Source organism: Rana temporaria, chromosome 3 (assembly GCF_905171775.1).
Source record: "Rana temporaria chromosome 3, aRanTem1.1, whole genome shotgun sequence".
Classification (NCBI taxonomy): Eukaryota; Metazoa; Chordata; class Amphibia; order Anura; family Ranidae; genus Rana; species Rana temporaria.
This window is the reverse complement of record NC_053491.1, coordinates 281,495,786-281,513,308: the sequence shown is the minus strand read 5'-3', so window position 1 is coordinate 281,513,308 and position 17,523 is coordinate 281,495,786. Positions and strand designations below refer to the sequence as shown.

The 17,523-nt window shown below is 44.6% G+C and overlaps 1 protein-coding gene and 2 long non-coding RNA genes across 4 annotated transcripts in view; 2 read left to right on the top strand and 1 right to left on the bottom strand.

The window, feature by feature from the left end:
- The window catches only part of LCP2 (lymphocyte cytosolic protein 2), a 300,267-nt gene that overhangs the window by 196,890 nt on the left and 85,854 nt on the right, over positions 1 to 17,523 (top strand). For both annotated transcript variants that reach the window (XM_040344695.1, XM_040344694.1), the window contains exon 15: positions 2,624 to 2,636. In XM_040344695.1, coding sequence (XP_040200629.1) covers positions 2,624 to 2,636 — 13 coding nt within the window. The remainder of the gene's footprint in view (positions 1 to 2,623; positions 2,637 to 17,523) is intronic.
- Positions 11,381 to 12,371, bottom strand: LOC120932363. Its single transcript, XR_005747961.1, has 4 exons — positions 11,994 to 12,371; positions 11,829 to 11,875; positions 11,508 to 11,695; positions 11,381 to 11,420 (listed from the first exon to the last, which is right to left on the bottom strand). It is a non-coding gene; the product is annotated as an uncharacterized LOC120932363 (long non-coding RNA).
- On the top strand, positions 16,628 to 17,505 carry LOC120932364. Its single transcript, XR_005747962.1, has 4 exons — positions 16,628 to 16,892; positions 17,011 to 17,057; positions 17,191 to 17,378; positions 17,466 to 17,505. It is a non-coding gene; the product is annotated as an uncharacterized LOC120932364 (long non-coding RNA).

Below are 17,523 nucleotides of genomic sequence, written 5' to 3'. Positions count from 1 at the left end.
AAAATGGGACAGTGATATTTATCCACAATATCTCCCAGGATATATGTAAAGATTATTCTTGGTTTGTTTGATTCTGAACTCAACAAGTTAGTTGAGAGAGCTGATCAATGTAGGTGACGGGGCAACTCCTACTGGAGATCCTGCTTTTGTGTGAAGGTGCCCTGTGTTTATTTATGATAATGTGTATTGTAGTTAGGGAGCTAGGAGACAGCCAGGCTAGGAACTCAAATGTCACCTAGGCTGTCTAAAGGATTAGATTATTAGCTCATGTTAATTAGGTTTCTGGTTACAAGTGTATTGTTAAAATAATATGAGCAGGAGGTAGGAACCTCCTCTTCTACTGTGTATAAGACTTGTATTCTGGTTCTAATAAACAGTCCATGTTCAGCAACTAAACAAGTATAGTCTTGCTTTGTGCTTGTGAGTGGTTGGAATATCTGATATCTATATTCAGACTGGGAGGAAGTAGTATGTGACAATCACTCAAGTAGAGTCTGGGACGTTTCATTACATTGGTAAAAAGCAGTGGGACGCTTCATGCAGTCTGCGACATCCAAACTTCCACCTGGGTCCAAGGTCTGGATAGCAGGAGAGGAGAGGTACAGATACCAGCCGCCATGGAAGAATAATTCAGAAGGAGGTTGTGAGAGAAGCAGACACAGCACAGAGGACCAGTGTCAGAGCAGGTCCTGCTGGGATGGTTTGATTCTATCTGCTGCGAACTCTGGAAAAAAACGCTAGCCCGTGAGCAGCGACACCAGGGAAAAGTTTTCCCCCCCGCCCAGTAAAGGTACTGGTCGCAGTATGGATTGTGGGTGCTGTTTTTGGGAGATAAAACACACAAGGAACAGACAGCTGAATTAAGCAGGCTGGTCTGGGCAGAAATGTGGCTGGATGAAAGCTACAGATCCCTCTGATGGCATGTATGCCAAGCATGCCCTTGGATAGCAGATGACAGCCCAACAGAAGACTTTGGCTACGGCGGCATGGGACTGTTTTATTTGAAGCTGAATGGGGACCCTAACTTTGGGAGTGATTTGGAGTGGCGGTTGGATGAAATCATGGATTACAGAGAAGGGCTACTGAATGTCTCAGAAGTGCACTGGGCACTGGAAGATATAGATTTTCTGTCCGTTCAGGAATGGGAGCTGGAGATCGCCTACAGATAGCTGCTAGACTCTGCTCAGCACCAGGGCTGGGCTCCCTTCGCCTGGGACTGTCAGGAAATATAATTTGACAACTCTGAAATCCTGGCTGAAGAGTCGGCAAGGTGGCAGAGTAACAGTGTGCTTTGCCAACCTGCCCCCGCAGCTATGGACGCAGAGGTCTTATGGCGGATGCAGCAAGTGCTGACTGACCTTGATAGTTACATAGTACATAGTTACATAGTTAGTCAGGTTGAAAAAAGACACAAGTCCATCCAGTTCAACCATAAAAAAAAAAAATACATATATCGTATATACTCAATTCTATACCCACAGTTGATCCAGAGGAAGGCAAAAAAAACCCAGCAGAGCAAGATCCAATTTGCTACAGCAGGGGAAGAAATTCCTTCCTGATCCTCCGAGAGGCAATTGGATTTACCCTGGATTAACTTTACCTATAAATGTTAGTTCTCAGTTATATTATGTACATTTAGGAAAGTATCCAGGCCTTTCTTAAAGCAATCTACTGAGCTGGCCAAGACCACCTCTGGAGGAAGTCTGTTCCACATTTTCACAGCTCTTACTGTGAAGAAACCTTTCCGTATTTGGAGATGAAAGATATGGAGATATGCTAAACATTTGGTAGGAAAGTTTCATTAGTCTCATTCAAAGAAAAAGATCCTAAAGAGGAGGGAAATGTTAGGATGCCTACATACTTACTCATCTGGCAGTTGACCCACTGTCTGGTTCTTGCTTTACTGAGAGGCGTCCTGTGTCTTTTTTTGCTGAGCTGTCTTTTCTCTTCTCATCTAGCGTCTCTGTTGCTGGGCAAAAGAAAGCAACCTTTCAGCCCTACAAAGTGTTTGGGCTCTTTCAGACGTTCGGACCGTATGTCCGTTTTTCATCCATCTGTTTTCGAATGAAATACGGACATACATGTATCCCTAATGGGATAGCGGATGTCAGCGGATGAACATCCGCTAACATTCGACCTCATCAGTCCCCGCTATGGTCCGTTTCTGAAGACAGAGGAGAATCCTATTTTTCCATCCGCCTGCGGATCGGATGAACGCGGACAGACGGTCCGTGTTCATCTGATGCCCCAATAGAGGAGAGCAAAGATCTGACAAGGGGGTCCACGTCTGAAAGGGCCCTTTGTTCATCGCTGGCCTGTACTTCCAACATTCAGCTGGTCACATGCCTCCCAGCATCAAGATTGTTCCCTTTAAATATCATCTACCTGTACCCCAGTGTTTGTGATACCTTACTGTTGAACAAGTGTGTCTGTATTCTTCGCCTGGTTGTTTATTCTACTGACCTTTGCTACATTTCTGGATCCGTCTACTATCTGTAAGGGCCTGACTTTTTTCAGTTTTTGATATTACTACACATTGTGTGGCATTTGTAATGAATTAACTCAATTATGATTTTAAAAATTCCAGTTGCACAATACATTTACACAGTATTTTTGTTTGCAGAGTGAAGAAGATGGTACGTGCAAATCACTATATAAATATATTCTTATCTATGTCTATGTTGTAATTATTGTATATATCTGACAAACAGGTAAGATATTTCTCTAATAGTTTCCCTTAAAGTTTTTTTTTTACTGTTAAACAAATCAGTTTACAAATGTTTATAGCCGTGGAGATTTTTTATAGGAGATATAAGGCTATAAGGCTATATATAGACTAATAGAGTTTGGCCGCACACCCCCAGGTTCGGTTCGCTCCAGAACTCTCGAACATCGCAAAAGTTCAGACCCGAATCGCCAACCCTATTAAAGTCTATGGGACCTGATGTCCGCCGGGCACCCGCGATCGCTTGTGACAGTCAGGAACATGGATCTGTGTGTGTAAACACACAGATCCACGTCCTGTCAGGGGAGAGGAGGCAGATTGTGTGTTCCTAGTATATAGGAACACTGAACGGTCTCCTCCCCCAGTCAGTCCCATCCCCTCACAATTAGAATCACTCCCTAGGTAACACATTTAACTCCTTGATATATATATCTATAGCACTGATCGCTGTATAAATGTCAATGGTCCCAACATAGTGTCAAAAGTGTCTGATCTGTCCGCCGCAATCAGGGCCGCTGATAGAAATCATGGGGCCCCGTACAGCCTACCTGATGGGGCCCCCTTCAGCTCCACCCCTGGTCCCTCCTTCACCCCCACCCTGGCTCCGCCCATGGCCCCTCCCCAGATGCCATATTGTGCTGCAGACTGTGCCACCCATGCCGCCAATACCGTAATGTGCTGCAGACACTGCCACCCATGGCATAATTCTATTGGCAGCATGGGTGGGACTGTCTCTGCAGGCAGCACATGCATTATGGCATTAGCGTCATGGGTGACACTGTCTGCAGCACATTACGGTATAGGCGATTTGGCAGCATGGGTGGCACGGTCTCCGCAGGCAGCACGTGTTATGGGCAGATAAAGCCACCAATGCCACAATGTATAGGTGCCATTACCAGAAAAAAAGCAAATAGCAGAGTAATGCAGTGTTACTAGAGGTGCCATGCTACAAAAAAACAGTGGTAGTAGATCTTGAAGCCCATTCTATTTGAGAGCAGACGTCCACAGTGTATCTGTACAGCCATATCCAGACTAACAACACTGAGATTTTATGCCATCTCACTAAAACTCAATCCCCCACACACTTATCTATTTACAGTATTGCCTGCAGTTCATTATAATTCACGATTGTAGCCTGCATGTGATCCCAGGTGTGTGCTTTTTACGGCAACGTTGTCCTTTGTTTTTAACCTTATAGTGCTGTACATTTACCTTAGCATGCAAGGGAAACCTAGGCTGAAAGTAATATGGGGCTCTTGTTGCTGACCTGCTTCAGAAAATACTATTTTTCAGGCTGATCGTTTTGGTTTAAAACTTTCCTTGTCACAGGCTTAGATCATGCATGCAGCAATTTGGTGCTAAACTTTTGATCTGCATTCTTGGGACTCAAATTATGGAAGCAAAACAGACAGAAAGCTAATGTTTTCAGGAGAGGCTTCTCTGTTACTCGAACTCTAGGTTTCATTTAATCAACAGTTTTACTACTTTGCAATGGTTTAGTTTTGCTGAGTGCCAAATCTTCACCGCATGTTCCGTAATCTGAGAACTAATGGCAGAGTACAAAAGCTAAATTTTTTTCCCTCACGTTACCTTATAGATACGATTCCAACTCCGGTGGAGAGAGAGAAATTCAGAGAACATGTTGGAGCTTCTGAACGGCGTAGTCGCCTCACTGCTCGTTCTTCACGCGGTGAGAGAGGAATCAAAATCTCTCTGCCGCGCCAGGAGCCAGGAGGTGACGGCACTACAGAAGTCTTGAAGACTTGAGCTAGCATGGCACTAGGAGCGGGCGCGGAAGAGGTATTCTTCCGCGCCCGAAATACGAGAAATAGTCCCTCCCCTGCCGCGGCCGCCACTGTCGCTACACATAAAAATTAACATAGCAAATAATTAAAAAAAAAAACGTAAAAAGTATGGGGGGAGGGGGTGGGTGGGTGTTCTTTGGTGCTGGACGTTTTTAAGGGATCCTGATCGGTCATGTTTTTTTTTTTTTTTTACATTTAACTATTATTTTGTTCAGGTTGCCGGGCCCCCCTGCTGTCCGGGCCCGGTACAACTGGGCCAGCTGTACTGGCCTATCAGCGGCCCTGGCCGTAATGTCACAGCCATAATAAAAATAGCAGATCACCGCCATTACTAGTAAAAAAAAAAATGATAAAAATACCATAAATCAATAACCTATTTTGTAGGCGCTATACATTTTGCGCAACCAATCAATATACACTTTTTGCAACTTTTTTTAACCAAAAATATGTAGATAAATACATATCGGCCTAAACTGGGAAAAAAATGTAATTTAATTTTTTTTTAAATTGGGATATTTATTATAGCAAAAAGTTAAAAATATTGTTTTTTCAAAATTGTCGCTCTTTTTTGATTATAGCGCAAAAAATAAAAACCACAGAGGTGATCAAATACCACCAAAGAAAGCTCTGTTTGTGGGAAAAAAAATTATAAAAAATTATTTTGGGTATAGTGTTGCATGAAGGCACAATTGTCCTTCAAAATGTTACAGCGCTGAAAGCTGAAAATTGGCATGGGCAGGGAGGGGGTGAAAATGCTCTGTATTGAAGTGGTTAAAGGAGCAGTGATTTTAATGATGCTTAAAGTGAAACAATAAAAATGAAAAATTCCTTTAAATATAGTGCCTGGGAGGGTCCCCTGCAAAGTGGAACATCTGCACAGTGTATAGAACCTGCTGCAGCAAAACTGAAATTTCAGACTTAATTAGTACAATGGACACAGAATGTAATCACAGCAATATACTTTAACATCCCATAAAGCCAGCCAGGCTGACTCTCAGTTTCAATCCACATCACCACAGTAGCAGACTTAGTTAGCATCTCAACAGCCTAGGTTAAGCATTGAATGAGACATCATATTGACCTGTTGTGGACAGCATTAACCAAACTATAATATTCCAAGATATCCTGCAAAACATGAATTATCATTTATCAGTCACCCTATGCCCAAAAGGGCCATTGGGTGACCCTAGACACAAGAGTCATTAGTGACGCTGGCACAGGAGTACCCCACATCCTTCAAAGGTCTCTGGTTGTCACGGGCCATTCCGTTACAATTACCATTTTTATTTAGATAAAGTCTGGTGTCTCTTTCACAGACCGTAACCCTATAGAGGTATTTTTTTGTATGTTTTGTTAAGAAAAATAATGTCCAACAATAACTTCAAAGGAGAAGTTTCAAAATAAATGTACAAAATGAATTTGAAAATGGCTTTATTTTCTCATCTCGACATATTCTTCCTCCTCTTCTACTCCTCCTATATACACTATATTATTACACCTTATTAGAACTTCTCCAAGGTGTGCGTACAATTCCCCAACAATGTAGCCATCCACAGAGACCAGGTATTCCATATTCCACTTCAGTTTCACCATTACTGGCTTACCAGTAAGGCCAGTAAGGAATGGTTTTGGGTTTAGTGGCAAACTTATTCTGCCGCTGAAGCCACTGCTGATCTACAAACCGGTTAACCATTTAAGGACCGGACCATAATGCTGCCTAAAGACCCAAGGTGTTTTTACAGTTCGGGACTGCGTCGCTTTAACAGACAATTGCGTGGTCGTGCGACGTGGCTCCCAAACAAAATTGGCGTCCTTTTTTCCTTTTCCTTTTTTCCCCACAAATAGAGATTTCTTTTGGTGGTATTTGATCACCTCTGCGGTTTTTATTTTTTCCTCAGTTTAGGCCGATACGTATTCTTCTACCTATTTTTGGTAAAAAAATTCGCAGTAAGAGTTTATCGATTGGTTTGCGCAAAATTTATAGCGTTTACAAAATAGGGGATAGTTTTATTGCATTTTTATAATTTTTTTTTTTTTTACTACTAATGGCGGCGATCGGCGATTTTTTTCGTGACTGCGACATTATGTCGGACACTTCGGACAATTTTGACACATTTTTGGTACCATTGTCATTTTCACTGCAAAAAATGCATTTAAATTGCATTGTTTACTGTGAAAATGACAGTTGCAGTTAGGGAGTTAACCACAGGGGGGCGCTGTAGGAGTTAGTGTTCCCTTAGTGTGTGTTTACAACTGTAGGGGGGTGTGGCTGTAGGAATGACGTCATCGATCGAGTCTCCCCTATAAAGGGGATCACTCGATCGATGCATCGCCATAGTGAAGCACGGGGAAGCCGTGTTTACATACGGCTCTCCCCGTTCTTCAGCTCCGGGGAGCGATCGCGACGGATCGGCTATAAACAAATAGCCGCACCGTCGTCCCGGTTCGCTCCCCGAGGGGACCCGACCGCCGCAAGTCGCGGGGGGGTGGTCCCGATCGGACCCCCCACCCACGTCTAGGCAGGGACGTACAGGTACGCCAATGTGCCTGTACGTGCCATTCTGCCGACGTATATGTACATGCGGCGGTCGGGAAGGGGTTAAAGAAAGGAAGATTTCCCCATGGAATATTCTAAGAACCCCCTGCCGGATAGGGCAATAAATGGCTAGAGGAAGTATATGTACATGTCAAGCAGGTGAGGAAAAATTGGGCTTTGGGTGTTGGTGTTGCCTTCATACTGTAACCCTATAGAGGTACTCTTGATGAAAGCAATAATTGGCCATTCTTCAAAACATTTAAATTATTTTCACCTGTCAAACTAGTTTGGAAAATTGATCCTTGGGTGTTAATTGTGCCCATGAAAACCTATACCAAAAAATTACTTTAAGATGAAATCAACACCCAAAAAGCTAGGCAGCCTAGACAGTCTTGCAGAGATTCCAGATCCCAAAAACATTTACTCAACAGCATTGGCATCAGGGGCTTGATAGCTGCTGTTAATCCAGGACTGATTTATTTTGACAAATGTCAGCTGGTCAACGTGGACAGACACGCACTTATATCTGTCACAAAGCCTCCAGCAGCACTAAATGCTTGTTCAAAAATCATGCTGGAAGCAGGGCAGCCCAGCACCTCAATTGCATACTGCAGTGGCGTAACTAGAACCTTCAGGGCCCCGATGCAAGAAACCATGAAGGGCTCTTTTCTCTGAGCCTGATGGCGGAACAACAGGGCCCGTTCGCAAGTGGGTGGCTGCATATAAAGGAATCGGTTTCTCAATTTCCCCCTGCTTCTCCTCCTCTCCCTCTCACAGGCATTCAGCGGCTGCAGGAGGAAAAAGGAGGGATCGGTTCCTCTGTCTGTGTTTCTCAATCTTTTTCCAGTCAGTAGTATACCCCTAGTTGAATGGGGCTACACTGCAACCACCCTGTAACTATGTGCATTGCATGCAGTTGCGGCATAGTGGTGATGAATTTAAGGGGTTAAAACAGGCAGTCAGTAGGCAACATATTGCCTCTTTACCGGCTGTCAAATGCCTCTGAAAAGTGATCTTAGCATGGATCACTTTTCGGAGAACCAGTAAAAAAATGCTGTTCCTATGAACAAGCAAAATAAAAATAAAAGATAGGTTCTGATTGTACACATATAGGGGGTCAGGATTAAAAGTGCATACATACAATTTGCATACAAACATGTAAACGCACACGCATATATAAACACACACACACATATATATATAAATGCACATATGCACGCACATATAAACCAGTGGTGGTTGGGTGCAAGCAAACTGAAAGATTCAGAAAAAAAAACATCAAACGCTGCCACTGTGCCCATAAAATGCTGCCACTGTGCCCATCACACTCTGCCACTGTGTCATAAAATGCCACCAGTGTGCCCATCAAATGCTGCCAGTGTGCCCATTAAATGCTGCCAGTGTGCCATTAAACGCAGCCACTGTGCCCAACAAACACTGCCACTGTGCCATCAAATGCCACCACTGTGCCCATTAAATGCTGCCACTGTGCCCATCAAACTCTGCCACTGTGCCATCAAATGCTGCCGGTGTGCCCATTAAATGCTGCCAGTGTGCCATCAAATGCTGCAACTGTGCCATTGAATGCTGCCACTGTGAATCCCCCCCGCCTGCTCGCCGTCTGCCCGGCACTTACCCTGTCTCGGTGGGGCAGCGGATGACGGCCACAAGCGGGGTCCTCCATGCGTCTCCTGCCATCCTCATCTCCCGTCCACTCCTCCTAATAGGCGTCCAATATCCACGTCTATTGTTTCAGCCAATCAGGTGACGGGTAACAGACCCTCACACCTGATTGGTGGAAAGGCGGTTCAGTGTTAGGAAAGTGAATATTAATTCGCTTTTCTAACACACCTGGGTGGACTGTTAGCACCAAGCATAGCACTCACAGTTCACCTATTATGAAGCCTATTAGAGCCTATGGCTCCAATCAGGTGCTTCAAAAACACCCCCCGCTGCTGTAATTCAGGCGCCCGAAAAGGGGCCAGACACCTAAATATGGGGGCCACTTTGCATTTTGTGGCAGCGGTGGCCATGGATAGATTCATACAATGCATGAATCTATCCATTGGTCATAGAGGGGGTGGCTGGAGAGAGGGGGCGGCGCCCGTGCGTCCTTATGGACGCACCGCCACTGATAAACACACGCACACATACATGCATACATACATGCGCACACACACATACATACATACATATGCACACACGTTCGACTCGAACATTGCCTTTTCGGCGAACAGCGAACAATTTGGGGTGTTCGCTGCAAATTCGAAAAGCCGCGGAACACCATGTAAAAGTCTATGGGAGAAATCTAAAGTGCAAATTTTAAAAGCTAATATGCAAGTTATTGTCATAAAAAGTGTTTGGGGACCTGGGTCCTGCCCCAGGGGACGGGACATGTATCAATGCAAAAAAAGTTTTAAAAACTGACGTTTTTTTGGGAGCAGTGATTTTAATAATGCTTAAAGTGAAAGAATAAAAGCGAAATATTCCTTTAAATTTTCGTACCTGGTGGTGTGTATAGTATGCCTGTGAAGGGGCGCATGTTTCCCGTGCTTAGAACTGTATCTGTACAAAGTGTCATTTCTGGGAAAAAAAGTAATTTAAAATCACTCGTGGCTATAATGACTTGTCGGCTCCCGGCAATTCAGAGAAAAGTCATTCATAAAATAAAAAAAGCGTGGGCGTCCCCCCAAATTCAATTACCAGGCCCTTATGGTTTGGTATGGATATTAAGGGGAACTCCGTGTCAAATTAAAAAACAAAATGACGTGGGGTTCCCCCCAAATATCCATTCCAGACCCTTCAGGTCTGGTGTGGATTTTAAGGGGGACTCCACCCCAAATTAAGAAAAAATTGCGTGGAGTTCCCTCAAAAATCCACACCAGACCCCTTATCCGAGCATGCAACCTGGCAGGCCGCAGGAAAAGAGGGGGGGATGAGAGAGTGCCCCCCCTCCTGAACCATACCAGGCCACATGCCCTCAACATTGGGAGGATCCTTTTGGGGTCTGTGACCCCTCAAAGCACCATGTCCCCATGATGATGGGGACAAGGGCCTCATCCCCACAACCCTTGCCCGGTGGTTGTGGGGGTCTGCGGGCGGGGGGGCTTATCAGAATCTGGAAGACCCCTTTAACAAAGGGGACCCCCAGATCACGCCGCCCCATGTGAATTGGTAATGGGGTACATTGTACCTCTATCATTTCATTAAGAAAGTGTAAAATAATTGTAAAAAAAAAAACACACACACACCGTGGAGAAAGTCCTTTATTAAAAAAATAAAATCCAGCGGTGGTAATCCACTCTCGGTTTCCGCTCCAATGCTGTCGGTATTCTTTGATGGGTGATCTCCTCTCCGCCGGGGTCCAGCGATGATGGATACACAATACAGTGCACCCGTAGTGCAGTTGCTACTACTTTTCTGGTGGTGTACACAGTATCTAATACAGTGTAGTGTGGTGTTGCAAAACAAAATATACATCATGTCCGGAAGGCCACCAAGGAGAGGCAGACGCTCACAGGCCACTAAAAGAGGGTAAGCAGAGTCTGTGTCTACAGTCAACAGTGCTGGTCGTGGACATTGTGCATCCTCTGCAGGTGGGGCACGCTTGTCCTTTTTTTTTTGCTGCTGGCCATGTTATTGAGCCTCAACATGCAGAAGAGTTGGTGGAGTGGATAACAAAGCCGTCCTCATCCTCCTCATCCTCTGTCACCCAGGCTCAGAGTAGTTTGCCTACCAATGCAGCTGCCAAAGTGGCCTATTCCGGCGACTCCTTGTCCACAGTCACTACTTCCATAGCCCCACCATTATGCATGGAGGAGTCTGCCTAACAGGGGCCTGTAATTACAATTTTTGTTCTAATATTTCACAACAGGGCCTGTTCCAAGCACCCACCAAGAGTTACCGTAAGGGCTTACAGTGTTGTGGCACCACCACCACCAAAGGCCCAATGTTTCCACCCCTGTTAAACAGGGGCATATAATTACAATTCTTGATCTAATATTTCACAGCAGGGCCCGTTCCAGCGCCCACCAAGAGCAACAGTAACGGCTTACAGTATTCTAAAAAAAAAAAAAAAAATGGAGGATCCCCCAGGGTGGGGCTTTTTAGGCAACAGTAGTACAAGTAGTCATGGTAGATACAAAATATATAATAGTTTAATAATAACAGGACGGTATCAAACAACGTTCAGTAAACGTATATAGTACAAAGGTTTAAAAACAACACATTAATGGGGTGTATTGGAAAAAAGGTGAAGAGTCCACAATATAAATACTGGGCCCAACGCGTTTCGGGTTTCCTTCTTCAGGGACCGAAGTATGTGTGGAGTCAGAAAGTGTAACAGACAACTTTTCTAGAAAACAAATAAATGACAATGTGTTGAAAATAATAACATACAGATGAAAAACATTAAACTGGTACAGATAAGAAAAAATCATACCACCCGAGAAGTTTCAACGGCTCAGCACACCCCTTAAAAGGACATCGCAATCGGGACGCATGGCAAGCCTCAGATGGTAAGGAGAGGAGTGAGGACTGGCATCTAATATCAATCACAGCGTAGCAAGACCTTTGGCCCGAAGTGTCACAGCGTAAAAGTTTATTGATTGTATATATATATATTTTTACCTGTCCAAAATATAAATAAGAGGACAGGATAATATCAACGGTGCCGCAGGCAACAAAAACGAAAAAGAACGCAAAAAAGGATCGCAAAAAAGAAAGCTGAACCAAGATTTTATATATGAGGCTAGAGACATACCTGTAATGACAAAAAGTGGCCAGAGAGGTCAGTAGAGGGATCGGAAGCTAAAAAATAAATGAAAGAAATAAATCCCAGTTTAGAGATGTACAGAGTATAGGAAATGGCATGTAAAGCAATAGTATGGGGGTCAGGGTGGGAAACATGAAGGGACAAAGTACTTACATGGGAAGAAAACACAAGCAGTGTAGAGTGTGTACAGCTGCTGCAGCCATCCAGCAATGTCTGACATTGTGGGGCTGCTTGGCTTTTAAATAGGAGAGGGGGAGGAGTAAGGTGGGAGGGGTCTGTAAAGGAGCCTGCGTTGCTATGGGTCAGTGTGGAAAAGGGGGCGTTGCCTCCAAGTGGGGAGAGGGGAGGGACAGGTAAGCCCTGCTCTCATCATGTGGGAGCCCGCACTAATGACGTGCAGGGAGAAAAAAAAAAAACACATGGCAAGTGACCAGGAAGATCACCTGACACGGGGGTGGAGAATATGCAGAATAGTTGGTTGCATGTTGGAGAATAAGAAACGTATAATAAAGGGGGCATGACCATTACTAGTACAGGGGGAGAAGGGTATAAAAAGGGTCAGCTAGGGAAAAAGTAGTAAGAAGGATTGGAAATGCAAGATGCAAATAAATGTTTTTGTTATAGAGTGATTTGTAAGCACGGTTGCTGCTCAATGCAAGCAGGGGTTTGTATATACAGTATCTTTGTGTACAGGTATGCTCAGCCATAAAATTAAAGGGACAGCAATCTAAGAAGATGTTGTATTAAAAGGATATTATAATTATGCAAGAATGGGGACACGTGGGCCAAAAGGTCCAGGGGCAAAAAGGAAAAAACAGGGGCACGAAAAATGTCCACTGTGTGATCCCTGCCCCTGTTATAGGCGCAGGTATAGACCCATGGTCAAAGACACCAAAAGGTGCATGGGGACCAGGTCAAAAAAGCCGTCTCCCATGGAAGGAGGACAGACGGCTTACGTGCGCCCAGCTAAGGAGTGACAATAAGGGAGATGCCAGTCAAGCCAAAATGCGCTTCGAACGCGAATCCCCAGGGGGTGTACTGAGGGATGAATGGGCATGGTGATAAATACAGGGAAAATCCAGTATGTATTACTGACATGGGCAAATGACAGAGTGGAGAAGGGGGTAATGAAAGGAGACAATCGGTGACATAAGGTCCTCGAAATATAGAGTGGTCTTGGTCATTCTTTTTCACAACCCCCGGAGGAGAAACCTTCCAAAAAAGGCCTGAAGCTGATCTGCTCATTGAGGCCCGGTGGAAGATTGGCCTCTAATTCGGCAATCCACCGAGTTTCATGCTGCAAGAGGATCTTATTCCAATCCCCACCTCTGGGGCTTGGATGGATCCTATCGAGGATTAAAAATTTAACCCCTGAGAAAAGTCCATTATGTTGAGACAAGATGTGGCGCCCTAGTGGTAAGTCTGGGTTGGCCGAACGCATGGCATGTAAATGCCGGGAAGCTCGCTTAAAGAATGGTAATTTGGTTTTACCCACGTAGAACCTCTTACATTGACAGGTGAGTAAGTATATTACGCCAAATGTCTTGCAATTGGCAAAGTGTCTCGGTCTGTAAGGGCGACCGTTGGGTAGTACAATATCACGCTCTATATTGATGTATCGACAGATGGAGCAACCCCCGCAGGTGAAGGTACCCTTCCTTTTGCAAGGGTCTTTCCTGAAGTTGTCCTTGAACTCACTGGCCACTAAGTGGTCTTTGAGTGAGCATGCCCGTCGGTAAGTTATCGCTGGCTCTTTTGGTACAAAGGGACCGAGTTGAGGGTCAAAAGAGAGTAGGTGCCAGAATTGTTTGAGGATTCCTCTCGTTTTTTGATGTTGAGTATGGTACTTAGTGATAAGTCTGGTAGTATCACTACCAACAGGGGACTTCTTGCCTGATTGTACTAATAGGTGTGACCTGATTTGTCCATTGGCCCGTTGAAATGATCTTTTGAGGATTTTTTTCGAGTACCCTCTATGTAGTAATCTGTCACGTAGTCCGGCTGCTTCCCGTAGGAAGGATTCCTGGGTAGAACAATTGCGTCTTAGGCGTAGATATTGACTATAGGGTATTGATCCTATCAAAGATGTGGGGTGTGCACTAGAAGCGTGCAATATTGTATTACCCGCCGTGGGTTTTCTGTAGAGCCCTGTTGATATGTACCCATCGGGGTTTTTGAGTAGGGTAACATCAAGAAAGGGGATTTGGGAATCGCTGGAGGACATTGTGAACTTTAAGTTCAGCTTGTTGCAGTTCATGATAGACATGAATGACTCGAGCTCCTCGGTCGATCCCTCCCAGATCATAAGGACATCGTCAATATATCTGAACCATCCAGATACAAGATGGATAAATGGTTCTACCGGATTACTGGTCAGGAATAATTTTTCCCACTCCCCCAGGTACAGGTTGGCATATGATGGGGCACATGAGGTCCCCATCGCTACCCCCTGTACCTGGAGGAAGTGGGAGCCGTCAAACGAGAAGACACTATGATAGAGTATGAACTCCAAGGCCATAATGAGAAATTCCCCAAGCTTCCGATCAACGCGGAAGATGGGAAGTAAGACATCCCGTATAGCAGCCAAACCCAGAGGGTGTGGGATGGAGCTATACAGGGCCTCCACGTCGATGGCTACCAAAAGTGCTCATGGAGGCACTCTAAGATGTTCAACTTTGTTTAGAAGATGGATGGTGTCCTTAATATAGGATGAGAGGTGGGTTACAAAGGGTTTCAAGTGTAAATCAACAAAGATACTCAAATTCTCCGTTAGGGCGCCACTGCCGGATACAATGGGACGGCCCGGTGGATTTATGAGATCCTTGTGGATTTTAGGCAGGCAATAAAAAGTTGGAATTTTGGGGTATTTGGTGCGGATAAACTCCCATACATCATGGTTCACTGCACCTTGGGAGAAGGCTCCATCCACTAGAGCATAAAATTCAGTTTCAAACTTTATAATAGTAGATGTGGAAATGGGAGTATACCAATCCCGGTTGCACAGGATTTTTTTACACATAGCCTTGTATTGATCATTCGTTTGGATCACAATGTTGCCCCCCTTATCGGAGGGCTTGATGGTGAGTGAATGACAGTCTTTAAGTTTCTCTAGTGCCTCAATGGGTTGGTAAGCAAGCTGTTTGGTGTTGGGTGGTTTTCGTAATTTTTTGATTTCTGCTGTCGTGAGTGCTACGAAAGCAGCCAGGTTTGAGTTGGTTTGCAAGGGAGGAAACTTGTCCGACTTGATTTTCAAAGTGTTGGAGGGTCGTTCGGGTCTTGGAGTGGGGATGGCGTCTGACATAAGGGTTTCTATGTCTGAGATGTCATCAAAATCGGAGAGGTCTGCCTCGTCACAAAGTGATAGAAGGAGATCCATGTCTTCTTTGTGCTGTTGAGCACTAGTAGGAGAGATTTCTGTTTTGGGTTTAGAGTACAGACTCTTAAGTAACAACTTCCTTGCAAACAGGTGAATGTCCTTTATAATTTCAAAAGTGTCCAGGGGTGCCACTGGGCAGAAAGAGAGGCCTTTGGTTAGTAGTGTCATTTCGTCGGTAGAGAGTTCGTAATTCGAGAGATACATCAATATAGAGCGTGATATTGTACTACCCAACGGTCGGCCTTACAGACCGAGACACTTTGCCAATTGCAAGACATTTGGCGTAATATACTTACTCACCTGTCAATGTAAGAGGTTCTACGTGGGTAAAACCAAATTACCATTCTTTAAGCGAGCTTCCCGGCATTTACATGCCATGCGTTCGGCCAACCCAGACTTACCACTAGGGCGCCACATCTTGTCTCAACATAATGGACTTTTCTCAGGGGTTAAATTTTTAATCCTCGATAGGATCCATCCAAGCCCCAGAGGTGGGGATTGGAATAAGATCCTCTTGCAGCATGAAACTCGGTGGATTGCCGAATTAGAGGCCAATCTTCCACCGGGCCTCAATGAGCAGATCAGCTTCAGGCCTTTTTTGGAAGGTTTCTCCTCCGGGGGTTGTGAAAAAGAATGACCAAGACCACTCTATATTTCGAGGACCTTATGTCACCGATTGTCTCCTTTCATTACCCCCTTCTCCACTCTGTCATTTGCCCATGTCAGTAATACATACTGGATTTTCCCTGTATTTATCACCATGCCCATTCATCCCTCAGTACACCCCCTGGGGATTCGCGTTCGAAGCGCATTTTGGCTTGACTGGCATCTCCCTTATTGTCACTCCTTAGCTGGGCGCACGTAAGCCGTCTGTCCTCCTTCCATGGGAGACGGCTTTTTTGACCTGGTCCCCATGCACCTTTTGGTGTCTTTGACCATGGGTCTATACCTGCGCCTATAACAGGGGCAGGGATCACACAGTGGACATTTTTCGTGCCCCTGTTTTTTCCTTTTTGCCCCTGGACCTTTTGGCCCACGTGTCCCCATTCTTGCATAATTATAATATCCTTTTAATACAACATCTTCTTAGATTGCTGTCCCTTTAATTTTATGGCTGAGCATACCTGTACACAAAGATACTGTATATACAAACCCCTGCTTGCATTGAGCAGCAACCGTGCTTACAAATCACTCTATAACAAAAACATTTATTTGCATCTTGCATTTCCAATCCTTCTTACTACTTTTTCCCTAGCTGACCCTTTTTATACCCTTCTCCTCCTGTACTAGTAATGGTCATGCCCCCTTTATTATACGTTTCTTATTCTCCAACATGCAACCAACTATTCTGCATATTCTCCACCCCCGTGTCAGGTGATCTTCCTGGTCACTTGCCATTTTTTTTTTTTTTTTTTTTTTTTTTTTCTCCCTGCACGTCATTAGTGCGGGCTCCCACATGATGAGAGCAGGGCTTACCTGTCCCTCCCCTCTCCCCACTTGGAGGCAACGCCCCCTTTTCCACACTGACCCATAGCAACGCAGGCTCCTTTACAGACCCCTCCCACCTTACTCCTCCCCCTCTCCTATTTAAAAGCCAAGCAGCCCCACAATGTCAGACATTGCTGGATGGCTGCAGCAGCTGTACACACTCTACACTGCTTGTGTTTTCTTCCCATGTAAGTACTTTGTCCCTTCATGTTTCCCACCCTGACCCCCATACTATTGCTTTACATGCCATTTCCTATACTCTGTACATCTCTAAACTGGGATTTATTTCTTTCATTTATTTTTTAGCTTCCGATCCCTCTACTGACCTCTCTGGCCACTTTTTGTCATTACAGGTATGTCTCTAGCCTCATATATAAAATCTTGGTTCAGCTTTCTTTTTTGCGATCCTTTTTTGCGTTCTTTTTCGTTTTTGTTGCCTGCGGCACCGTTGATATTATCCTGTCCTCTTATTTATATTTTGGACAGGTAAAAATATATATATATACAATCAATAAACTTTTACGCTGTGACACTTCGGGCCAAAGGTCTTGCTACGCTGTGATTGATATTAGATGCCAGTCCTCACTCCTCTCCTTACCATCTGAGGCTTGCCATGCGTCCCGATTGCGATGTCCTTTTAAGGGGTGTGCTGAGCCGTTGAAACTTCTCGGGTGGTATGATTTTTTCTTATCTGTACCAGTTTAATGTTTTTCATCTGTATGTTATTATTTTCAACACATTGTCATTTATTTGTTTTCTAGAAAAGTTGTCTGTTACACTTTCTGACTCCACACATACTTCGGTCCCTGAAGAAGGAAA